This window comes from Hemicordylus capensis, chromosome 4 (assembly GCF_027244095.1).
Source record: "Hemicordylus capensis ecotype Gifberg chromosome 4, rHemCap1.1.pri, whole genome shotgun sequence".
NCBI classification, from domain to species: Eukaryota; Metazoa; Chordata; class Lepidosauria; order Squamata; family Cordylidae; genus Hemicordylus; species Hemicordylus capensis.
The window spans coordinates 281,189,649-281,215,660 of record NC_069660.1 but is presented as its reverse complement, the minus strand read 5'-3'; the positions used below and the strand labels follow the sequence as shown (position 1 = coordinate 281,215,660).

Below are 26,012 nucleotides of genomic sequence, written 5' to 3'. Positions count from 1 at the left end.
CCAGGGATTCTCCCCCAAGCATGGGTATTTCCCTTCCACCCAGGAGACACTTCCAGAATGCCTATTTCTACATTACCTGTCCATCCAGGAAATGCCTCCTAAGTGCAGGGGTGCACCTAGGCAAAATTGGTGCCTGGACCGCCCTTGCTGTGAGCACCCCCCCTGCAAGGCCCCCTTGCATTTGGGCAGGGGGGGGCTCCTGCCACTAACCCACACCCGCCCCGCTGTGCCAAACCACGGTTATCTTACTTTAGTTCCTGTACTTTAGTCGCCAACGTGTGGGGTGGGGGTGGCCGCTGGGCCTGCCTGCCTGGCCCTGCCCAGCGGCCCTTGCAAACTGCAAGGCACTCCGATCCAGGGCTCCTGCACAGAAAGGAGCACCTCTCCGTCCAGCGGCCACTCCAGCCATAGCTGCCACTGCCATGGGGTAGGGGTAGGCCTGCTCATTTCACCCCCACCACACAGATTGGCGGCTAAAGTAACTAAAGTAATATAAGCGTGGTTTGCCGCAGCAGGGCACGTGCAGGGTTGCAGCAGGAGGCCCCCTGGAAGACACCCCCTCCCTGGTCCATTGGAGGGCCCCCTGGATCTTAGAGGCCATGGGCCAGGTCCTCAAGGTCCAGGGGTTAGAGCGCCTCTTTCAACTCCATCGCCTCTTCTTCCTCCTCTTCTAAAAGCTCTATTTTCGGGCATCATTTTTGCTTTTTCTCAACTTTCTTTTTTTTGGTCAGGTTTGGTAGCCTGCACTTTAAATAAACAAAGCTTAATTAAACGTGCATCCATTCCATTTCTTTTCTGCTGATGCCCCCTTTATTTTTCTTATTTTAAAATCAAATAAGAAAGCAGAACCAATAACAAATGCAGGCCCCTTGCTTCTTGCCAGAATATAATCTTCTTCAATGGTAGAAGCTTAGAAGTGGAATTCCAAAAGGTGATATTTGAGGAAGGGCAACTAACAATGTCTCAAATATTACCTATTGAGGATGCACATGAACAGACATGCATGATGGAGACTGTATATCCTTTTAATTACTACAATGGAGATGGCCATGAATATTCATAAATAGCTTGGCAATATTTTGGGAAGAGCACTTGAGGAACAGCAGGAGTACAATAGTATTGTTACACATCCCCCACTTGCCTGGACAATGAGAAGTTCCAAGAACAGCATTAAAGAGTTTAGTTTCCTTTGCATGAGAAAACACTGGAGACTTATGCAGTCTTTGTAATATTTGCTTTAATTACAAGTGCACAAGCAGAGCATAACTGAAGGCAAACAGGTACTTCTACAAGGCAGCAGATTCCCAATGCACCCCAAGGTGCTTCATCTTCAGCCAATTCACAGCTGTCTCTGTCCCTCTTGTTCTTTGTCTTCAGATTTAAAACTGCCAAGCTACAGAGTCTCACACAATCTGCCAAGCATCTCTTTCAGATCTTACCCTGCAGGTGAGTTGCCTGTTCAGGAGACCATCCACAGACTTTGATGATGCAGTAACATTTTTTGACAAACCCTAGACTCCAATCAGGCAATACTTTTAAGACAAAGCCATTCACAGAAATCAGCAAAGACACAGGTCTTGATCCTAGACCAGTTCCTAATGGCCTGCAAGTCTTACTGGAAAAGAAGATTAATCTAAGATGTAAAATGTGGGGAAATGTGGACAGTGGGGAAATGACTTGATTAGCAAGCCAGAGGTTGCCAGTTCAAATCCCTGCTGGTACCTGTATCGGGCAGCAGCGATATAGGAAGATACTGAAAGGTATCATCTCATACTGCATGGGAGATGGCAATGGTAAACCCGTCCTGTATTCTACCAAAGACTACCACAGGATTCTGTGGTTGCCAGGAGTCGACACCGACTCGATGGCACACTTTAACTTTAACAAGAAATACTAAACATTAAAAACATCCAAGGTGATGCATTGCTAGCTAGTCATTTATTATCCAGGTTTTTCCTCTATTATTAATTTTTCTGGGCCCAGTACAAACCTGAGATATCGGCTCTTTTTCTCTCTTCCCATGAAAAGCTGTGTCTGTTGTGAAAAATGTGAGACTTTATTAGTATCTTTTAGCTTATTCTGGGCCCTTTGTTTAAGCTTCTCACATTTACATCTTCTTACATCTTAAACGTACATCTTGCAAGAATTCAAAGGAAAGAACTGCTCATCTGAGATGTTCAAGGATTTAGCCAGTTTCTTCATGAAGCACGACTCTGTCTTTGGGGATAGAAGAAGCAAGTTGTGACTTCAGAATGGGGAGTAGGTCCATGTAAGGGATGCCAAGTTGGGATTCCACCAGGGTGGGAAGAAGTGCATCCACTTTTATACAGGGCTGCCCCGTGTACTAGGTAGACCTAGGTGGTTGCCTAGAGTGCCAGATATTGGGGGCGTGCGCATGCGGATGCAGCCACCCTGCAGTGAATAGTGGCCACAGCTCCCAGTGGCGGCTGGGGCAAGGAAGTAGATAATACCTTTTAAAATGTGTAAAAATGCCAGACAGCTGCTGCCCCATGGCACGGTCCCACTTACAAGTGAAGTCTGCCCTGTGCTCTGTGGCTCAGCTAAGTAAAAAATGTTGCTGGGCCGGCCCTTCAAGTAGCCACCACACATGCGCACTGGCCAGGTGAGTAGCTGGGGCAGAGCTCGCTGCAGGGGGGACTCCGCACAGACCTGGGTGCACAGGGGGGACTCCCTACAAGCAGTGCAAAACAGCAGCGGCGCGACATTCTTGTGAATTTTAAAGGTATAATCTGGTTCCTCACCACCCCCTGCCCCACCCAGTACCAGCTGCCATGTATGAAATCCCCCCCACACACATTCTTTTAAAATTATCTTATATATGGTAAATGATATAATTTTAACAAAATATGGCAGGGGGCAAAGTCATATTTTGCCTAGGGTGCTAAAAGCCCTAAGGCTGGCCCTCATGCTCTATGTCTGAATGTTCTCTCAGTCTGTCTGGGATTGGTCTGTTAGGATTAGAAACTAAATAACATGGAATTTAATACATTTTTTAAAAAACATGTGCTTAAGCCCATTGCCCGAATAACTAGACATACATAACTTGTTTATAAAAGTACCACGAGCACCCAACATAAGCAACAAGCACTTTTCAAAGGGCCAATTCCAATTAAAACCTAATTAAATGGCCATATTTCAAGAAGCAATGAATGAACTGATTAATAGCAGCAGTTAATCAATTAGAGCTTCCAGTCCCTGCAAGGCAAGCACACACTTTATTTGTACTTTGGAATTCTTTAACAAAGTTAATTCATGTTCGCTTAAGAGATGGCACATGAATTTCCTAATGAAGCCATGATCTTCTTGTCTAGCCTGCCTGTGTGAAATTGATAGAGGCTTTCTCACTTGCCCAGATGTAAAAAAACAACACACACGCACACACACCATGGAAACATTTTAAGTTTTAAAAGTGACAGAGAGACTTATTTTTTAACACTGTACTCTGGAAAGTGGGGCAGAGAGGAAGATCACTATGTTGGAGGGAGGGAAATTATAATTGTTTTCTCTAAGGCTATTATTTAATGTGAAAGCAAATAGTCAGCCTGAAAATCAGCTAACAGAAGGGGATTAGAGGGGAGATCTAAGAGTGGCTTGATTTCTAGCAGTGCTGTCTCTTCAGACAGTGACGAGATACAGGCAGAGAAGACAGCAGCTCTCCAGATGGCTGGAGAAAGTGTTTGCCTTGGGTTACTGCAGGGCAGTCTGGACTCTTAAAGCAGGCAGCCTGGGGAAAGGCTTCATTAGGGAGCAAGTTACATGTCCACTAAGTAAAAAAGAGAGAGAGCGCGCGCGACGAGAGAGAGGAATGAAAGGAAAAGGAGGCAGGCTGGCCAAGAGGGACCGGGCTTGACTATTGTTAACACCGAGTGGACCGCCGCCGCCGCCCCCCTCTTCCCTCATGACACAGATGTCTCCTACCTCTATCACCTCCCACTGCTTTAAGCCCTCCTCCCTGCACCTGGGTAGCTGAGCGGGGCCAGCTGCTTCCAGTATGCTGTTTGACTTTAGAGGTGGCTGCTAGCAGAGGGAGGGGGGGAAAGGCAGTGAGCCGCGCGCGCGCACAGGCGGAGACAAACAAACAAACAAACAAACCAGCGGCGGCGGCGGAGGCTTTTCTGCAGGGCGGATCTGCACAGACGTTGCATGGCGCTGCTTCCCTCAGGCGGGCGGGCGCAAAGGAAGCCTGCAAATCTATGCATCGCCGCCCTAGAGAGAGGCAGGCAGGCGCACCGCCAGTGACAGCCGTGCTGGCAGTATCCGCTGCTTGGACTTCAGAGCACATTTGTCTGCCACAGCAGCGAGCATAACAACTGCAGAGGAGGAGGACCCGGGCGTTCAGTAAGCGGTCGACTTGGAGGACTTTACTTTCTTTTGATTGTGCGCGCGCGCGCGTGTATCTTTTTGCTTTTCTTTCTTTTTAAATTCTTCTTCGTGTGATTCGATGCGCTCTCTTCTGCCTCAGCCCTGCCAATAAGCCCTCTCTCCCTCTCTCTTGCGCGCGCACTGAGCCTCCTGTGAGAGACAACAGACGAAGGACAGCTGGAGTGTGTTGTTTTTCCCCCCGACACGTCGTCGGGACTCGCGCGCGCGTGTCTGTGAACGTGGGTCGTCGTCGGGACTGGAGGGGAAGGCAAGGAGACGAAGCAGCGTTGTATTCGCCCTTTCCCTCTCGCCTTGCTCCGCCAGCGAGCCGGGGCTGTTGAGTCTCCGCCAAGGAAGACGGGAACTTTTATTTGCAGCTCTCCGCTTGTGACGAATGGTGGGAATCTCCGGTCCTTTTAGGTGTAAGTACAAGGCATGTGGAGAAAGGATTGCGAGCCGCGCCGTTAGGTCCAGAGGCTGGATTCCGGGGCCGGGTGGGCTAGGTTGCGGGCCGGGGGTGTGTGTGTTGAGGATCCTCGACTCCCAGAGCTCCCTCTTCCCTTCTCTCCTCTTTGCAATTTAGCTAGGCGAGCTCTTGCGGCTGCCACTAACTAACTACCCCCACTCGGAGCTGTGGCTGCCGCAATAAACCGCGCAAAGGGGTAGGCTTGCATTGCATGCAAAAGAATATTCTCGCGTCTCGGTCTTGCCCCGATCAACCACCCTCCCCCAACAGAGCTGAGGCACAAACATCTGAAAGTTTGAAGGAAGACGTAAACTCCGCCTGCTGCCTCGATTTGAGTACCACCTTCCTTCCCAACGCGGCACATCGTGTTAGTGCCTCATTCCCAGGGCTTAAAACAGCTGTGGATCAGCCCCGGAACGTATTTTGATCAGCCCTTCCCTGGAAAATGTGAATGCCGCTGTACCTCTGAGTATATGCAGAGTGTTTTCATTCACCGCTGAGTAACCACAACCATCAAGGGGGTGGGGCAGAGCTTCCAAGTTAGCAGACATGATTTCCCGGTTGGCATGAGACCGGCCCCTCACTTTTTGGAAATTAAGCCATGGTCTTATCTTTGTTGATGCTTTTCTTTTCCTCCTATTTCAATATGCTCAAGATGAGCTCATTGGATCAAAAGTGCTTGGGGGGAAAGCACACACCTTAATTTTGGGAATGTTGTTTCTAAACCTAGACAGGCAGTGTCAACCTATGCAGCTATAAATTATTCTGCATATTGAAAACATTGTAGATATAATAATTAAGAATGGTGATGATAACAAGCATCATCTTAGGTTGTCTTGCACTGATAGATTTCAGGTAAGGAATATTCTTCTTAATTGTAAAGTAATCTTGTGTAGTATGAAATGATAGAACATTGGAATATTGTTGTTATGAAACAAATCTCCTTTTGGGTCTCCAAGAAATATTTCCTATCTCGTGACACATAATAACTGGAGGGAAAGCACTTCACACTTTTACAAAAACTCCAAGCTCTTTCCCAGATTGTATTGGAAGGAGCCCTGGAGTTTTGACAGGTTTGAGTTCCACAATTACTTTATAAGGCATTCTAAATGGGAGGAGGTGTTTTTTTTTTAAAGTTGCAGCATGATTCTAAGAATTTTTTTTGGGAATAAGGCCTGTTGAATTATTGGCACTTACTTCTTGTTCGGTGTGTCTAGGATCGCATCCTGAATTGATGGGTGGGGATGTCTCCCATATGTGTCATGTTGGATTTCAGATCAGAGAGGATATAAAATCAACCATTTACTAACAGTTTTAAGTGGTTTGAAGTCACATTCACTTAGTGATCTGTGAATCTCCAAAATTATTTGGGGAGTCACTACAAATATCAAGCTTCCCATTGTATTTTTTAGAAATGGAGGTGGAATTAATATTTTGGATCTTCTTCTGGCTAATTGGCGGCATTGAGGTTATTATAGATACAATATGCATTTCCTAAGACATTGAATGGTATCTTTGAATGTTAAGATAACACCAACTTGTGCTATTAAAGAGCAAACCATAGTACATGAAATTGCCACTTGTATTTGTAAATAGTGGAGTACAACATCCAACAGTCATAGTGCATTACATAGTGTATTTAAAATGTAAGGGAAGGTTTCCTAATACGTATTATAATATGGACCACCTCCTTGATGGATGAGTTCTGAGTCTTGGAATGCAGTGCCGAGTTTTGCTTCAGCAAAAATTCATGGACTTAATGTAACTCTGACCTCTTTAACTTTTAACATTGCTTCCCCTAATTAATCTGTTCAGGACCCAGACTTAAATGGCTGTCCACAGCTGCTAAAAATTGATTTATCCTCTGATGGTGGTCTGAGTTGCTGACCAAATCAGAATTTTTCTTCCCTTCACTTTTAGACAAAGTTATTGACTTTCTATTTTAATAATTACATGTTTTAAAGTTAGGGTTGTTTTTTTTAAATTGACCTAGAGACCCAAATTCAATAGCAAATAAAGCTCTATTTACATCATATGAAAATCTGGTCTCTTAAATATTTCTGTTGTAGTGTTCTGTTGCTATATTTGATTGAAATTGAAAACTTAAATCAGCATCTTTATTATTATTCAAGTTAGCAGTTTGTAGAGAGGGATGTACCTTATACAGAACTGACAGACCTCTGTTCAGTTTTTATTTTCGCTACTAGTTGATTAAAGGATATGGTATGGACAGATTTCTGGTGATGTTGGTCTCCACTGGTTGTGCCATAGCTGATGGGCTGAACTTTTCAAGGGAAAGTCTGAAAGGTTTCTTCAGATTATTCAGGGATTATTTATTTCTTAAGGAAAGCAGCCAATATGACTTTCTACAGCTAGGAAGAATCTTAAGAAAGTTCCTTTTCAACACTATCAATTTGTGGAATGCCAACTCAATCTGAAAAGTGCTTATTTGCCAATATGTTTGGTAAATATCCCAACATTAAAATAGTGGCTGGATATGTCTATTCTCTGGCAGTCTCACAAGTAATTTATAAGCCATTGTGTTAACTTAGCCATCTCCTTTAATTATTTCTGTGAAACTTTTCAGGTCACTGTATCAGGTTTCATTGTATATTTTTACTAGCCTAGCACATGATGAATCAGGTTGCTGGATTCTACCTCACCATATAAAACTGTACTGTATTGTACGTCTTTTTTTTTAAAACATTATGTTGGTATAGAAATCCCATACCAATGACTTAATACAAAATGCAGCCTCCATTCATGCAGTAATGAGAAATAATACTTTGTTTCCAAACTCCTGAGAATGAGCTAACAGACAAGTAACATTCTGTTTGCAATGGAATGCAGACAGTGGTCTTAGGTCATTGCATACTAGCAACTGCTGCTGCTCTACTTGTTTTTCTTCAAGGGTGTCTGCCTTTTCTGATATCTTTTAAAGGTGGGGGGACAGCTTTATTTTCACCCACACCCATGCTAACCTAGTGATGGAGGCACTCCATCAAAGCACCACGAAGATACCTTGGTCTATGTCACTTCACTGTCTACTTAATGCTGCATACCATGTCTGCCTGTGCCCACGTTCATGCCTCATGCTGAAATTAGTGTTTGTGTAGAAAGGGGGGATGGTCCTGGAGCCCCGGTCAGTGGCAAGCTCAGGGCATTCTTCTGTGTCAACTCCTATTTCTCACCCTTCTGAAATGGAGTTCAGCTGACAGGCATTCAATGCAAAAGCTTCTTCACCGAGGCTCTGTGGAGGCTGTTCAGATTTTCCTAGCAAGCCACTCTGCACAAAATTGACATCTATGAAATATTTGCATTGGGTTGGAGGGGGAGGACTGTTACATTTGACATTTGTATCCTTTTTTGCAACAGCCCATTACTGTTAAAATAGTTAGCTAATTGAAAATAGGTCATTATAGGTGTGGCAGTATTGTGCACTAATCTTTTTATATCTAAATGCTTCCAAAACCAACATCCTCTTTGTTCTGTGAGAATTTAAGTTGGCACTTTAGGATCAGAATAATAGCAGAAATAAAACAGAGTTCTGCCATTGGATGAAGTTTATTTCCCAAAGACTATTAAATCTGGAGGATTTAAAAACAAAAAAACCCTGTGCCTTTCATTCAAGTAGTTTTAAGAGTTTAGGCAATACACAGGAGTGACTATCAGTATTAAAATGTAAATTACCCATCACTTATGAAAGAACAACCTCCAGTGTGAAATTTCTTAAATCTCCACATTCCTTTTAACCTAGCACTACAAAGTTTGGGAGAATGAAGTGAACAATTACATTGTTACATGAACTAAATGCACTGTACTTGTTAAAATCATATTCACATGAAATGTTTAATAATCAAAGTCATCTTGTTCTGATTTAAGCTTGCTTTTGTTTAAGCTTATGGTAGAATAATTCTCTATATGGGCAGCATCTGAAAGCCATATAGTTAACAGATTACAAAATTAAACACTTGTGTAACTAAAAAAGGACTTCACCTTTTAAAAAAAGTAATTTTAATTTAGAATGCATTATTGGCTTAATCTGAAATATATTGACTTCAATCATCATTACATCTTTTTTGTACCACTGATAAGAAAGTTCTCAAATGATGTTTAAAGAGGAGTGGACATTTTATTAAAGTAAACATTGGTTCACTATAATGGAGGTAATTGTGAGTGATACGAACAGAGCAGGTTATCTGTATGTTGTTTAAACAGGAGGAGGTACTTTTTGCACCATTGCTAGAAGCCATCTGCACAAGAGAAGGATGCTCACCTGTCTGTCCACACTAATTATAGATTAGGGGTCAAAGAAATGAAATTTGAGTAGTCTTTCTGCTAATGAAATCCAAAGTGATTTTCTGGTAAATGAGTTTTGTGTACAGAGGGCAATGCTAGCTTTGAAAAGACTATGAACTGCAATATGGTTGTCATGCACTTGCAGTTGTCAAAGAGTAGATGAAGGGTAATAAACGAAAATAGGATGTTGCGCTTATACTGAAGACATGGGCTGTGGGTGCTCTCGTACTTGTGTGGTAAATTATAATGTTTATTTTTTGTTTCAGTGGTCTGTTTGAGAATTTTTTTTAAAAAAGCAAAGAATTAGTCTTTGGTTCAGCATCTTGGCATACAGGAGGTCTTCTTTAAAGTTAAGGGAAATTTCCATCTTTTATTTCAAATATATTGTACATATCACATCTAACTTAGCAGTTTTGGTTTGTGTGTTGTGTGTAACCTAAAGGAGTATTCTGCAATAAAAAGGTCACATGAATTTCTACCACATCTGTTTATAGTAATTATGAACATAATTAGCATAAGAATTACAAGTGAAGTAATGACGAGCTGAGCAATGAGGTTTTATGGCATAATGGTCATATGTCGGTATTCTCACATTATAACACACTAGAATTCACATATTCAATGCAAGAAAGGAAATGTTAGGTTTTGAAGCATTAAAACAGCTAAAAACCTCTCCGCCTGAGGCAGATGGACCTTCTTGCTTTATAAGGAGGTAACCCGTTATTAAAAGAGAATCAGTTGAAATTAAGATTTGTAGCCTCAAGCCTGGTCTTTCAGACAGCTGTGATTATGAATGGTTCGTCTGTTACACATTTTTTACTCTAACGGGCATGTATATTTCTATATATTGCTGTCTTATCTCTCTCTTTTTTTTAAAAAAAGGACATTTTCACAGCAAATTGTTCCTAAGAGATGCCAGAGTTCTGTGACAGGCAGGATTGCATTGTAGATCAGGAAAATAAAGAAGTCGGTATAGGTTGTCTTGCATGTCTTTTGACTAATATTTTGAGAAGATGCTCACTTGAAGATGAGCCATAGACCCAGGACACAATCCATGTTAATCTTGTCCTGCATAATGCCTGCGGAATACACAAGCACAGCTGTGCACTAGAGCAGTGCTCATGTGTTTCGATGGGACTGAGAAGTTTCTGGTGGATTCTGACTATTATTACTGTATATGAATGCTATCTCTGCAAAAAAGTAAATTTGCTTCTGCTGCAAATGCATTGTGTTTGAAGTAACCTGAACACAGTTTTCACTCCTGCTTCTAATTGCCTGACTGATATATATTGAATATGATTCTCCAACACATGGCCACTATAGACAGTGTTAAGGAGGTGTGGAAAGTGGCTCTGTTAGAAGAGTTAAAAAGTAATACATCAGCTGAGCTACAAAGCATTTGCTATTTCTTCAGTGTACATTCAGATATTCTTGACAGCGACTGTGCATGTTTTCCTCTTCCCATCGGCTTTCTAAAATTATTAAAGTAAATTCTGTTTCAGTTATTGGGACGTACTCTTCAGTAACTATGCTGATGATCTAACTGTGACAGGCTGTGACCTAAGCACACTTATGTGGAAATAAGGATTGTAGGCATAAAGCTTGCTATGTATTCAGAGGAATGAAGAATTTAAAAAAGAATACCTTGTGCTATATCCCAATGATACCATGAGGTTTTCACATTATTGGATTAGAGGAGGATTTATGACAGACTCCTCTTAATGTGGCATTTCATTACAGTGACAGTTTTCACACACGAGAGTCCTTTCTTCGGGTGTGTTAGGTTCTGCCTTTGGTCTTATGCCATGTTTCAAGCAGTCTCTTTTCCTCCTTTTGTGGTGAGCAACAGACTGGGTGTGACATACCTCAGTACACTTCTTTAGCTTTGCTGGTCTGCAGTTACCTCTAGGAGAACACACAATTTAAAAAATAAATGAAAATTACCACCATGTTATTGGCAATGATAGTCCACCTGGCACTGCAGAGTTTCACACTTTATCTTTTGCGTGGTGGGGAGGGTGGATTAGGCCAATGGGAGGTTCTAGACCTGTATTCTGTGTTCAGTCATAGCTAGCATCTGCCTCTGGGAAGCTTACAAGCTGTGCCAAAACGCCAGAAGGGGATTTGCTTTTGTACCTTATACCTCATATCCAGAGGTCTATTGCACCCAAGCTTGGCTGTTCTGTCCACCTATCTTGGTTAATAGTTGTCAGTTAATCTGTCCTCCATGAATTTGTCTAATATGTTGGTTTTGTCAGCCTACCTTGAAGGATTTTCTTCTTGATATTTGAGTTTATTATCTGTGGGTACATCCAGTGAACTGTCTTAAAATTCAGAATGAGTCATGTGGGGTCTAGATCTCCAAGTCACCAATTTATCATAGAAAACACCACTCATGTGGAGAAAGAATAATTATCTTTGGGCACAGTACTTTTTTTAAAAAAGTAAATGCTGGAAGGCAGTGGATTGAAAAATATCTCTTTTATTAAAGGTGTTTCCTAAGCTCATCAGATGCTTAATGGGAACCTCCAAATGTTCAAAGAATGAACTTGTATATTTGGTATTGCCCAATTTATGAGCAGACAGATAGTTGGCTTTTCATCAGTTTTCACATAAATCAAAAGACTGGGGAGGCTTCTTGTAGGAGGTTAGGGGAAGAGGATTAGCAATATTTTGTATGTGTTTGTTCAGTTTATTAACACAGTGAAGCCTGCTAATTAGTTTAGAGTTGGTTGAATAGTTCATTGGTCTTTAACTGGTGAGTTAGGAACCAAAACTGGGATGCATCATAGAGTGAGTCTCGTCATTAGCACCACCACCATTTTCATTGTCTTTTTGTGGGGGGTGTGTGTGATAATTTTCTTTTAAAAAGGCAGACTGAGTTGAGAGCATGTTCACAAGCTACACTTATCTGCATGCACATGTGTTTCATGTGAATTACTGTACATGATTCATTTGACAAGTCAACATGTGGCTTGGCCATTTTGAAAATGCAACAAATGGATCATGTATACTTTTGTATGAGCATTTAATGTAATGTGTGAAAAAGGCTTTAAAAGCAGTGTAGAAGAAAAAAGAGAAGTACTGTATATAGAATTAAAAATGTAAAAGTGTGTTGTAAGATGGAGTTGAGATTTGAAAAACTTGAAGATAACTGGCATAGTTAACCTCGGTTAGATTAGTGCTTGTATAACATTGAGGTTTTACTTCATGAGTTTTATAGAGCATCATGTAGTACCTAATATGTTCTTTAAAAATACACATTTGATGAGTAGGTTGAAGAGGCCCAAGTGCAGCCATTACTTTGGTCCTTTTGGGCAGGTCTTTCTTGATTCCAGACCAGGACAATTCGAATGAGAGAGATGGCAGCAATGGAAAAACAATTTTTCCTGGTGATTAGCAGATGATCTTAAACAAAATAAAGTTTCTAATAAAATACTCCACTTTTGTCCATATAACAAGAAAACAACTAATCTGTTTTTGCACTGAAAAATATTAAGTAAAATTGCTTCTGGTACAAAGCATTTGGCTTGTTATAAATAGGACTATATTTTATTTTTTAGTGATCTCTCTCTCTCTCTCTCTCTCTCTCACACACACACACACACACACACACACACACACACACACACACACACACACGGATTATACTCAGTTTGCCTTGTAACAGGGATTCCCAGATGTTGACTACAGCATCCCCAGCTGCAGTGGCCCTTGGCTGGGGGTTATGAGAGTTGTAGTCAACATAATCTAGGAATCCGTGTTACAGTGGTTTATACTCCTTTATAGAACCAGCAAACTGAACTTCTGAGTTAAATAGAACCAAGGTCTCATATCTAGAACATGTAATTCTGGGTTTTGGACTTGTACCAAAATTGCAATTCTGGGTTTTGTACCAATAGTGGTGAGAGAAATGCACTCTGTGTAAGCTCTGGAACATTACCACCTATTCTTACATCTTATGTTCCAGTTCATAGTGTTGGCATTGAAAACTGATGGTGAGCCCTGTCACAAACTGAGCTCTGTAGAGAATGTTTCTTTGGGTATACTTCTCATGGCAAATGTTTGTATTTTTGTAAAGGTTATCGCTTAAGAATGCCCCAGTTAGCGGATGCTACTGCAGGGGAAGGAATTTAGCGAAGGATAGGTCTATTGAGTGTCCAAAGTGGGGAAATTACAGAGTCTCACTGTCATGCATACTTTTGGATTGCCAGTGGAAATATCTAGTTTGTATTCAGGGTGATGGGTGTTTTCTTACAAGAGAGAGGTGTGTGTGTGTGTGTGTGTGTGTGTGTGTGAGAGAGAGAGAGAGAGAGAGAGAGAGAGAGAGAGAGAGAGAGATGGGCTCCCTACCTCCACGAGAAGCAGTCCCCCCCCCCAGCTCAGTCATACCCGAATGCCTTTCTCTCCCTCTCACCCCCTCTGTTTATTTTCCTGCCTCCATCTGGGCCATGCTGATATTGTAATCACCCTGATACACATTGCCTTCCCCCCACACCCTCACACACAATGTGCCATCCTGACAAGGCTTTTACTTCAGATAAGCTACGATGTGTGTTTAATGAATACAAAGCCCTGGCTGTGCTCCTGCCTCTGCTCCTGTCGGTGCTCTTCTCAGCCAGAAGGTAATCTCCAAGCATTTGGGGGGGGGGCAGCACACAGACTTTCTCTCCTCTCAACACCCCCTCCCTATTCTCTCTAAATGATGCAGAAGTCGATAACAGCTTGGAGAAGTGAAGATGTAACCTCTTATCTTGCTTCTCCTCTTAGCTGGTGCGGAATTTACATTTAAAGATTAGCCTAGAGTGAGAGAAAAGAGATCTGCCTCTTTGTTGTGTGGGGTTATGTTATGTGGCATCTAACCTCACCTGGCCTGGCCCTGCAATCTCCCATCAACTCAGTTATTCAACAGGACTTGCAAAGGTGAGATTATTGTGCCTCTTGTGCCCCCCCCCCCCCGCCCTGTGTCTTATCTCTAATTGGGTTTAGTTTGGCCAGTTTGAATGGATTTAGAGGTTTTTTAAAAAGCCACGATAAAGCAAAGGAAGTGTGGTTTTTGTGGGGAACAATAGATTATTTATTGACTGGGCTTTAAAACCATTAGACAGAAGGAGAAAATGAACATCATCACAACTTGATTAGCTCTTTTATTAGGTGAGAATGGGTAGAAAATAGACTCTCTTGGGGGGGGGAGTGATCCCCCCCCCAATTGATTTTTGAGTGATTGAGAGGTTTTTTGGCACCTTCCTCCTCATTCTACCTTTATTGGAGTATCCACGCGTGGATTATATGAAATGCTTTGAGTCTTTGTCAAAAAAAAAAAAAAAGTGCACCTAGTGGTGCAATACTTAGCATGTTTACCTGTAAGTAAATTTCACTGAATTCAATGGGATGCCACCTTTACTGGAGTGCCTGCATATGGATGATACCAATTGTTTGGTTTAACAGTACTCACAATAAACAAATGCAACCAGCAGTATGCTCCTGAACATGCTTACTTGAAAGTAAATCCCACTAAGTTCAATGGGACTTCTGTAACTGTTCTTTCCTTCTGTAACTGTTCTTAGGACTCAGGAAATTTCTGATCTGAATTCTATCCAAAAGAATGATGATGCATCTTTTTCTTTTTACCTTTTAAAGTAATAATTATGTTTACTGTGTTAAACTGTCTGGTTTTAGTTGGAAGGTCTTCGACTGGGTGTGCAAGAGGTTTTATTACATTTAATGCATCACATTCTTCAAAAGAGGAATGAGTGGGAAATCAGGTGTTCCTGAAAAGGGGGACAAAAACCAAGCACCATCTGGAAGTAATCTTTAGAAGTCTCCAATAAACCATTATAGCTCAAGCCTAGGTGATCCTTAACCTCAATCCTAAGCACAATTACTTGAAAGTAACTTCTGCTGAAATCAGTGGCACTTGCTTCCAATCACTGTGCTTGGGTTATTAGCACCTCCTTCTTTCTACAGTGCTTGGTCAGGTGTTTGCACAGCTAGGTACAGAGACATGATCCAGTAGCTAGGAGCCTAATTAAAATTTGTTTAAAGCTGAGAGGGGTGGGAGGACATGTATCCGTGTTGACAACAGCAGTTCGATAGGGTAAGACAATAGAGTCCCATTATTTTACTTCCATTGACTGAATATATTGACATTTCAGGTTTATGATTGCCTCAGTGAGCATGATGGAACACAAGTTCACAAACCAACAGGCACAGTGCCACATATATTACTGTACATTCTCTCTGCCTTCAGGTTACCTTATCACTGAAGCAGAATAGTAATGGATGGTTGCAGAGCACTTGGGAAGGTTTAGGGCTCTATCAGTTACAAAGCTGACACACAGCAAGTCTTAGGAGCATCTTTAATTACACCTAGAATGATGGTAGTTTTTGTTACGTGCCAGTGCTGCTACACTTCAGAGTTTATGGACTAAAAGAGGACAGGATAACAAGGTACTTGAGTTTCTTATTTTATATGTGGGAACAGACGACATTTAAAATGTGTTATAGTGAGCATACAAAGTACATGAGATCTGATCGGGTATCTATGTATGATTGCTTTGGCATTTAAGTGCCAAAGCACCTGCTAGAACTCCATTAGGTTTGTAGATTGTGTGAGAATTCAAAGGAAAGTTTAAATTAGATTTTTTAAGTATGCAGGTTGGATCAATTTCTGGTGGTAAAGAGATGGTTTGTGCATAGAAAGAATATTATGGTCTTTGGGTTTTTTTCTTCTCTTCTGACCATTAAATGCAGTGTCTGAGTGTACCTCTATATACTGAAGACCTATTGACTGTGAAATATATAGTGAGCCTTATCTCAAATTCTTCGAATTGAAAATGGAACTGGCAGTACAATAAAAACCCATCAGTGTTCGGCAAGCATGGGGACAGAAATTAATTTAAAGCAGACAAAGAGCTAATATGAAAGGAGCCACTAGTGATTTAACTCATTAAAAAAAAGTTTAATGAAAATATAAAATGCATTCAGATTTCACCATAATAGTACAGCTAGTTGTAACTATGAAGTGGACTTGTGATGCCCCCATGAGATGGTAAGAAGAAAACAAGTCCTTCATACAATTTTCATGAAAATTTTAGGTTTCTATTTGATCAGCAGGTGCTGTTGAGATGAAAGCCATGTGTAAATTTTCAGGAGGCCAAAAGTGTCAATTCAGAAAAGGAAAGTGATAAGAGAAAATGCAATCAGTTTTCCTGTTTTCAATTTGTGCAAGATTTGAAGAGCTGTTTTGTTAAACTGCTACATCTGCTCCAATATGAATATTGAACTACTTCCACTAAAAATAACACCCTATAATTTGCAAGCCACTGCAATCTTTTGTTAATGTGAGTGGGTTATTTGGGAGGGGGGAATCTGTTCAGAAAAATCTGTAGCTTAATGTGCATTTTTGTTTGTTTGTTGGCACTTTTATCTGCAGCAGGAAAAAATTGTGTTATGCAGTTAGAATCTTATCATGGTGATGGACTATAGGAACGTGTTGTGATGATTAAATATTAGTATATTATTTAATATACACTACTTCTGGGGAGGAAAGCTCATATTTTAAAATCCCATCTTTGAAATAATGCAGTAGGTTAATAACGAATGTTTATTGCTCATCTCAATGCAGCCTTTATCCATTTTCTTCTACTCTTCCACTCTGCACAATATTGGCTTGTTCTTTATTATACCAGCAAATCAAAATTTTAAGGTAATCAAGGGTATTTTGGTTAATAGGGCTTCCAGAGCAACTTTCCCCCCATTTTTAAATAAAATGATTAAATTATGCTTGAGTGCATTCATTAAAAATCCCCTTCAGTTGTGGTGTTAATCATGTTTTATGAAACGTACAGGGCACAAATTGTGAAAAGCAAGTGGGGGGTTAGGAATTATGGAGTAATCATGGGAAAGTGATAGCAACTTGCAAAAGTAGAATTCCTTGTTTTAAATGAATGGAGGGGGGAAATAAGTCACCTAAAAGAATTTTTCATCCCCTGTGACAGAACAATGTACAGGACACAGATTGTAATGTATTTTATTAGCAATTGCAACATAGTTACACAATCCATATTTCAAAGCAATTTTAAAACATTCACTTTCTAAGTCACGCCTAGGCATGTCACCACATCACAGTGGTGCTAGAAGTTCAGGCATCTCTTTAAAAAGAGAATAAAAAAGAACTAAGTAAACCGGGATGTTTGAGTTTAATATGGTATACAATGATATTGATTTTGGTGGAACTGTGCACAAGTAAAGGCAAGTTCTCAGAAAAGCCTCAGGTATTTCTTCAGCTAGGTATTTGGGACGGAGGCTTTTAAAATAAAAGGGTATTTTTAAAAGCATAGCTTAGTGATAAAAGCAACTCCTGCAAATTTGCCTTTATAGGCTAGACTCCATCTAGTGGAGTGAATCTGTTTCATCAGCAGGGACAAGCACACTGGGCTGTAGTTTGCTGCTTAATATTTGCAGTGTTGAATTTTAAATTATTGGTTCCAACAGGTTATTCTCAGTCACATTTTAGAAACTGGGAGTGTTAACCTCCACCTGAGAAAGTAGCTTTATGGCCCATATCAGTTGTATAAGAACCTATAGTTAGCTTGGTGGCTATAGCAGGCTTCAATATGTCTGCCTGGCTGGGTGTTAATATGCAATTTGCATAAGTACCAGTCATTACCACCAACCAGTTTCCCTTTGATTCACTTTATCTGAAGAGCTATAGCCTACATTTCTTGCCTGACTGATGATGACCGAACAGTCACCTCCCTAGGTGGTAGTTCAAATGTCATGTTTCAATTTGCTGGGTCAAAAGACTTTCCACAATGGACTGTCTGGCTGATGCTCTGTTTTGAATGTAACATCCTCTCATTTGCCTGGGAGCAGCAGGAATCAAACTATAGTTTCATCATTTCATCATGGCAAGTTACATTAATGTATATGACTTAGGGTTACATCAAGCCTTTTTGTTCAGACACATAAAACAGCCTTGCCAAATGTTAACTTTCATTGGCTCAGCCATCATTTTTCATGTACTCACTATCAGATTATTATTAATATTTATTTATATACTTATTTTCAACAAATATCAAAGCTGTTTACATAGAAAAATAGAATGAGATGACTTCTACCTTGCATTTCTCTTTAGACTGTAAGCCCTCTGAGAGAGGGAGCCATTAACAGCCCTTGGAAAGATGCTGTGGTGGTTTGGATGGGGTAGTTTCTCTCTCTCTCCCTCTCTCTCTGCTACATATGAGGGTCACTACTTTTAAAGGTGACTCTTCGCCCAGTTGGCAGGGGTACAAATGGTAAAAAATCAACAAACACTGGTGTCTGCTTTAATACTCTAGCTAAATGGCTAAAATATTTTCAGAACAATTTTCTAATTACAACTGGTCAGTAAGAAAAAGTTACAACCCTGAAGGTGAGAGACTGTGGCATAAGGATAGTGTGTGTGTGTGTGTGTGTGTGTGTTTGTATTTGTATTTATACAGTACCATGCTCTTCTTCCAAGGAACTCAGGGCAGCATATATTATTTTGTCTACTCCCATTGTATTCTTACAACAGTCTTGTGAGGGAGGTTATTCTAGGAGATAGAGACCGGCCCAAGGTCCCCCAGTAACAGATGTCCCAGTTACAGAATGTAAGGTAGAATGGCTGGGAAAGATCTTTGTCTGACTGAGACCATGCTTCCAGAAAAGATGCTTCCAGTCAGGATGGTAACATTGGCCTAGATCAGGGGTTCCCAACCTGTGGTACTCCAGATGTTGCTGAACTACAATTCTATCACCCTAGTTCAGCAGCTTCCGGAGTATCTCAGGTTGGGAACTCCTGGTCTAGGCTTGCATTGCATTGGTGGAGGCAGTTTAAACAACAAAGGATATAGAACTGCTCCTATAGAGTAGCTTTGAGCCTTTGCAGTGAGGCAGAAAGGAATTGTTGCTCCAGGATGAGATAATTAGAGTGTTACTGGAGAGTCCGTTATGATCCTTTTGCAAAGGAAATTTGGGAAGAGTGCTACAGTAGATTAAGAAAGCATGCTCTTAGGGACTTCCAGGTAGGATTGTTTGTCAAAGTGATTATGCTGCTCAGCTGCCAGAAACTTGATAGTATTGCCAGACATTTATAGACAATGGCGCCAGGTTGTTGGTAATTTTTTTTTCTTACTACTGGTGCTCCTGGGGTGGGGGGAGAATGCCGAAAAAACCTACACCCAAAACAAAACACATGTAGAAAGACTGTTAATGTATAAGCTGAATTGCCATTGTGCTCCATAGAGTTAGGATTCAGGTTTTTAGGCAGTGGAATTGCACTCTGAGATGCCGAATGAAGCCTAGTTGATGACTGATTACTAGCTGAAAAGGTAACCTTCATCCTATGTTAGGATATCACTGAGTTAATTTTATTTATTTACTTTATTTACTTCATTTATATTCTGCTCTTCCTCCAAGGAGCCCAGAGTGATGTACATGGTTATTCTCACAACAGCCCTGTGATGTAGGTTAGGCTGAGAGATAAAGGACTGGGCAGAATCATCTAGTGAGTTTCATGGCTGAACAGGGATTTGAACTCGGATCTTCCTGATCCTAGTCCAACACTCTAACCAGTATATCACACTGACTCTGTAATTATTTTGCTTGAATGGTATGTGGTGTGTGTTGTGTTCCACGATTATCCAGGTTGGAAGTATACACTCATACACTTGTTCCCATGCTGTTTCCCATCCAGGTACCAGCCATATCTACGGCAAGGTGGCTGCTGTCACGTATGCCTTCAGACCAGACCCCACGTCCTAAGGGGACATTGCTGCTCATGATAAATGTTGTCCAGAGCTTTGGTTTTCTATCTTGGAAATTGCAACATCACAATGGCAAGCTCTTTAGGCAGTATTCAGTGCCACACTGCCACACTGCTTTTGCCAATTTGGTTATTGATATCTCAAATGGATGTGTTTCTGTAAAGCTTGGATGATGGGGAGAAGCTTCATTCTGTAATTTTTTGCTAAGAATGAGAGGAAGGCAGTTCTTAAAGATTGCTCTGCAATGTCAGAAGTTAGTTGTCTTTGCTTCTCAGTGGAATGGCTTTTGAAGCGGTAAACAACCAAGCTAACACTTCCCTTCCATACAATCCCACTGTCCTGATAAGAGCGGCACAGTGGTGACATCATCAGAAGCAACCCCCCCCCCCAAATATAGTGCCAGTGTATGTACATGAGTACTGGAGTGCAAAAGCTTCTTTCTCCCCACTCCCCCACCATATGCTTCAGTGACTGTCCGAATAGTAAATTTTCCTGAACTGGTTTTGCACTGATAATATCTTAATAGTCACAGTAAGCCCAAATGGAACAGTCCATTCTTATATTATTATAGTTTAAGTGGCTTTTTTTTAAAAAAGGAAACACCTGTATTCAGTTTACTAACACAATTGCTTCAGAAGCTGGATGGGCAATTGCAGAATAAATGAATACGACTGTAGCAAGTGGAGAAGAACTCTTAGCGGTGTGCAGTGATGAGTGGCAGAAAGTAGCTCTCCTGCCCTTTGTGGTGGGAGAACAGGGGTTTTATACATACCCAAGACTATCCCTGTTTTCACCTGTGAAGCATTGGAGGGTACATTATATTTGTTATCCGCACAGATTCCTTTTCTGTGCACCATTGTGTTGTGTTTGTGCTTTGGCTCTGGTTTTCTGTGGAGCCTAAGCCTGAGCTTCCCAAAGGAGAAGGAGGAATCAAGTGCAATAAATAAACTGCTTGCAGGATCGTAATTGTAGGCTTACGAAGTGGGGGAATTCCTCCTCCAGATATGTCAAGGGTTCATGAGTAAGAATCCCAGGTAAGGGGAGCAGCAAGACAGACTAGACAGGCGAGTGACACTTCTGTGTAGCTCTCTCAACTATGTCTTATAAATGATTGCTCGGTAAGCTTTCTTTGTTTTTTGTGGGTGAGATGGGATCAGCTGACAATAGCAGCAGCAGCAGTAGTAAGCAAACCATGTTTGCAGCTGGGCAATTACAGTAAGTCCCTAAGATCTGTGACTGTCAGCCATGAACACAGATGCCTTCAAAGTTCTGTTTTTCTTCTGTGTGGAAGTCATTGGCATGGAACAGATGCCTTCATTTTGCAGAAACCAGCCTCTGGATATAATTGGTTCTCTCTTCTCTTTTTCTCTAGGGACTGTCCCTCCTCGATGAAATTAGATGTGGAGGGAGGTGGGGGGGAGAAATGCACACAGAGAGTTCTCATGGTATTTTCTCTGCTATATGATACTGATCTATTTAGGAAGCCTTTTCATATTTCAAGGTGCATCTCTTACTAGAGTTCATTGTGAAAATTAATAGATACGGTTGATCAGATTTTCTTATTAGAAAACAGGTGAGTATATAGCAGAGAAAATTCTGGTTCGTATTAAAATCAGGGTATTAAAAGGCTGAGGATTTTAGTATTAAAAGACTGAGGGTTGTTTGGTTGGTTTTTTGTACACCTAACTGCTTAACTTTGAACATAAGAACAGTCCTGCTGGATCAGGCCCAAGGCCCATCTAGTTCAGCATCCTGTTTCAAACAGTGGCCCACCAGATGCCTCTGGGGAGCACACAGGCAAGAGGTGAAGGCCTGCCCTCTCACTCGGTGTTGCTCCCCTGCAACTGGTATTGGGAGGCATCATGCCTCTGAGGCAGGAGGTGGCCTGTAACGAACACCAAACACTTTGGTGTTGTCTCAGCAAGTATTCAATAACAAGTAATTGGCAGTCTTAAATTTGCAAAACTATCAGTGAATGACTGTATGCAAATAGTCCTATATGGACTAGTTTTTCTCCCCTTCTGGGTGAGCTGGTGTAGCAGCAGTTGTGCAAAGTTCAAATTCACATAACTTCTCCCTTGTAGAATGTGACCAAGGTTTTCCTGGAAAAATATTTTTAGAGTCTCTTTTTGCCATTCTAGATTTGAAGTAAAGTATAAAAATGAACAAGATTAGCCCTTCTGCATTTAAGGGAAGTTGCCCATTTTAACTGCTTGCTTCTAATGCCAAATATAGATTTTAAAACCATTTATGTTAGAGAGCAGGAAGCGGGGACTCAACTCATTGATTTCATGTGCAATGCTAGCATTTCACTGAAATTATAGGTAGATTTGTATGAACTTAGAAGAGAGAGTGTTTTTCATGAGCTCTTTCTAGCTGTAGAATGATTTAGTGAGTTCTGCAGTAGCTGTTCTTTTGTATAGTTGGGTTTTTTTTCTTTGCTTATAAATATTAATTCATACCCAGAGGCAAAAGAGATCCCTCCCTCACCCTTTCATCTTCTTAGAATTATTCCTAAAATATTTGAAAATGTTGTAATCCCCTTGTGTTGTTATATTTAGTTTGTTCTCAGTTTGGCTCTTTAAATTACCAATGGTGGTGTTTGAGTGAAGTTGGCTGTCCTCCAAACCAGATGATAAAATGGAGGTGTGATGTTTCATGTTATAATTGCTCACGGATGCTGAATCACTGTTCAGTATAAAAGCTTAGCATAGCTCTGCAGTGTCTCTGGGAAAATCTCCAGATTCAAGCCTACTTATTTTTTTGTAAGCCTGGAGTTGGTGGCATACAGTATTATTGTCTTATGGCCTTGGCTGAATCTGAATGTGTCTATGTATAATGTTTTTTCAGGGTTTACTTCTAACAGTAGCCTACAAAGAGAAAGTTATGCCCTCTTTCCACAGTTCTACTGAAGTACCGAGAAAGTGTAGGAACGACACTCTGTGTGTTCCTCTGCACATTTAACTGGGAGTAAGCCCCACTGAACACTGTGGGACTTCTCTGTAAACATTTATTGGAATATTCTGAGTATCTTCAAACTACTGGAAAAGAGCCAGATTGTTCTAGCTCATTTCCCATGATTCAACAAAAATTGCACCCAACTCTATGTTAATTTGAACCACAGGAATGGAGAAGTGCTCAAGAAGAAACAATATATTGTAATCTTTCCGCACTTTGGTGACAGCTACAAGGACCAAGCTACTTTGTTAAGTGCAACTGTGGCATCAGGCAATAAAGAGTGGGACAGCAGTGGAAGAGATAGTTGAATTTCTCTATCTCTACACCAGGGTTCCAATCCTGATCTCCCAGTGGTGCTAGTTAGGAAGCAAAAAGTCAAGTATACAAGGGCCAGTGATGTGCTGCTTGTTATGCTTGCGGTTTGGCCCATAGAGCAGCCACCTAATGGTGAGTGGGGAAATGACTCAACTATCAAGCCAGAGGTTGCTGGTTTGAATTCCCGCTGGTATGTTTTCTGGACTATGGGAAACACCTATATCTGGCAGCAGCGATATAGGAAGATGCTGAAAGGCATCTCACATTGCATGGGAGGAGGCAATGGTAAACCCCTCCTTTATGCTACCAAAGACAACCACAGGGCTCTGTGGTCACCAGGAATCAACACCGACTCAACGGCACACTTTACTATGGCCCTTAGATCCATGTAACAGAGACAGGATCTCAGCCATGGAATCCATTTAATGTTGCATCTAAGTCTTGAAACATCTTTTCTCTCTCTCTGTAAAATGCAGTTCCCAACATTCTGTCACAATCAAGAGAGAAACTGGGGCAAACTGTGCAGATAAAAGTAGAGTTGGTTCGCAGTGGCTCATGTGACCAGTGTCAGGCAGCAGGGTTTTCCCTTCTGTGGATATATACGACTTTTAAACAAAAGTGCTCAGAGCAGTTTACGTAGAAATATAATAAATAAGATGGTTCCCTGTTGCAAAAGGCCTTGTAGTCTAAAAGGAAATATAAAGTAGACACCACCAGCAACAACCACTGACAGAATGCTGGGCTGGGGTTGGATGTGGACAGTTGCTCTCTTCTTTCTAAACATAGTCAACTCCTTTAAGTGTTGCTTCTCTGCTCAGTTAGGAGAGATTATTGAAACAGTGTCTTCTGGATTATCCGTTTTTCTCCTGTGTTCCATAAATGTTGACTAGACTTGTAGCCAATCATCGTTTCTGCTGTGTAGTTTGGTTTCATGTAATTATGTCCCTTTTGTACTTGTGGCTCTGTGAGGAGGTTTCTCGGGCTGTGTGTGTTGGTAACAACTCATGACACTGAAGCGACATTGTATTGTAGCTGAGAATGATGGGAGTTGTAATTCAGCAAAATCTGGAGGTTGAGAACCCCTGGACTTTTGCAATGCTGTCTATATGGGACAGCCTCTAAAACGTTCTGATGCTACAGATGATGCACAGTGTGGATGCCCCAGTGCTGGTAAGAGCAAGTTGGTCAAAGCATATTGCTCCTATCTGGTACCAACTTGGCTACCAGTATGCTTCTGAGCAATCTAGAATGCTGCTATTAACCTTTATAGTCCTGGACAGTCTGAGAGCAGGTTGCCTCCATGTGCACCCGCTTGAGTCTGCTCAGGTATTCAGTTTGATGGCAGAGGACCTGTTCTTTGGTCTGCCTTCTAGAAATGTATGGTTGGCAAGTATTGGGGACAAGAGTTTCTCACTGGTGGCAGCACTATTGTGGAAATCCCTCCCAAAGGCACCCCCTCCATTAAGTAAATGAACACCCATCATAATGATGGACATGTCAGTGTATAAAAACCAGTTCCCAAGCTCCCGTCCTCCACAAATGGAAACCAAGATGGAAATATGAGGAAGAAGGGGTTGGGCCATTCATTGTGGAAGTGGGTAAATTCTGACTGTGTCTCATTGAATTTTGCTGGACAAAGTAAATAGGCTGTCATTGAATATAGTTGATAAAAAGCAAAATCTTATTCTTAGTTCTGATCCGAGGGTGTGTGTGACTAGGGGCAGGAGCTAGGCTTCCAGTATTATTCTAGTAATTTTATTTTGTAGGAGTCCCCATGGAATGGTTGAATTGGGTGACTCTGTCCAGTCTCTCTCTTATAGACAATGTTATGCCTCTGTGGGTGATAGTGGCTGTAGGTGTGCTTCAATTTGCGCTGCTATTCCTAGAGGTCAGCACCTGCTGGTCAACATTTCCCCCTTGCCTCCAGAATGCACCAGTTCCCTCCCCCTTTTAAAATTAAATTAAATTAATTTTAATTTAATTAATTGAAATTATTATTTTTAATTGGAATATTATTTTTTCCTAATTTTTAGAAAATTAGGCTGCAGTTCTATGCACACTTTCCTGGGAGCAAACCTACTGAATACAGTGGGGCTTACTTCTGAGTAAACATGCATAGGATTGCATACTTCCTGGATTGTCAATTATTTGAAGTTAAATTTTCATGAAGAAGAAGGTTTTTAATAAGGCCTTTTAAAAATCTGTGTGAGGTAGCACTATATATGAAGGTGTAAAAGCTGGCAACAGTCTTGGTTCTCATTTAAGGGGAAAAGGGGTTCCAGGCCTCTCTGCAGGAATAAAATAGCTGAAAATGTGACACAGTCAGAAGGGAAAGAAAAATAAATCCTAAGTTAATGCTTGTCAACAAGGATTATGCAAAAACATGCCCCTTTTTATTTTCATTGCGTTTTCTGCATTTTCCATCCACACTTTCAAATACCCATAGAGTGTCTTGGATATATTAGTTTTTCTGGAAAATTTCTGTGCATCAAGGGGGTACTTGTTTTTTTGTCCCTGAAATTCTAGTTGCTCATGTTAGCATTGGGCTGGTGCATGCGTACTATGATTTTACATATTGTGCATGCATACAGTACTCTCATTTTAGACGTGGTGCCACAACTTCCATTTAACTTTGCTGCCCTGCCTTGATGTGCAAGCACATGCACAACTGGCAAACTTGGATCTGCAAATGCATGTGCATAGACCATCCTGGAAAATATTGGATACAGACTAAAAAAAAAAAGGTTTGCATAATTATATTGCACATTATGCTTTGCCCATTCATACTACCCATATACACC

General features: G+C 41.2%; 1 protein-coding gene across 8 annotated transcripts in view; it reads left to right on the top strand.

Moving 5' to 3' along the window:
- Positions 1-4,032: 4,032 nt before the first annotated feature.
- Positions 4,033-26,012, top strand: part of RUNX1T1 (RUNX1 partner transcriptional co-repressor 1) — a 207,671-nt gene continuing 185,691 nt past the window's right edge. For 4 of the 8 annotated variants that reach the window (XM_053250985.1, XM_053250986.1, XM_053250980.1 and 1 more), the window contains exon 1: positions 4,034-4,805. In XM_053250985.1, the coding sequence (XP_053106960.1) occupies positions 4,778-4,805 (28 nt within the window). In that variant the 5' untranslated portion in view covers positions 4,034-4,777. Of the gene's footprint in view, positions 4,806-15,222; positions 15,246-26,012 lie in introns of those variants that run through there. The other 4 variants (XM_053250992.1, XM_053250982.1, XM_053250983.1 and 1 more) reach the window with 4 other exon arrangements.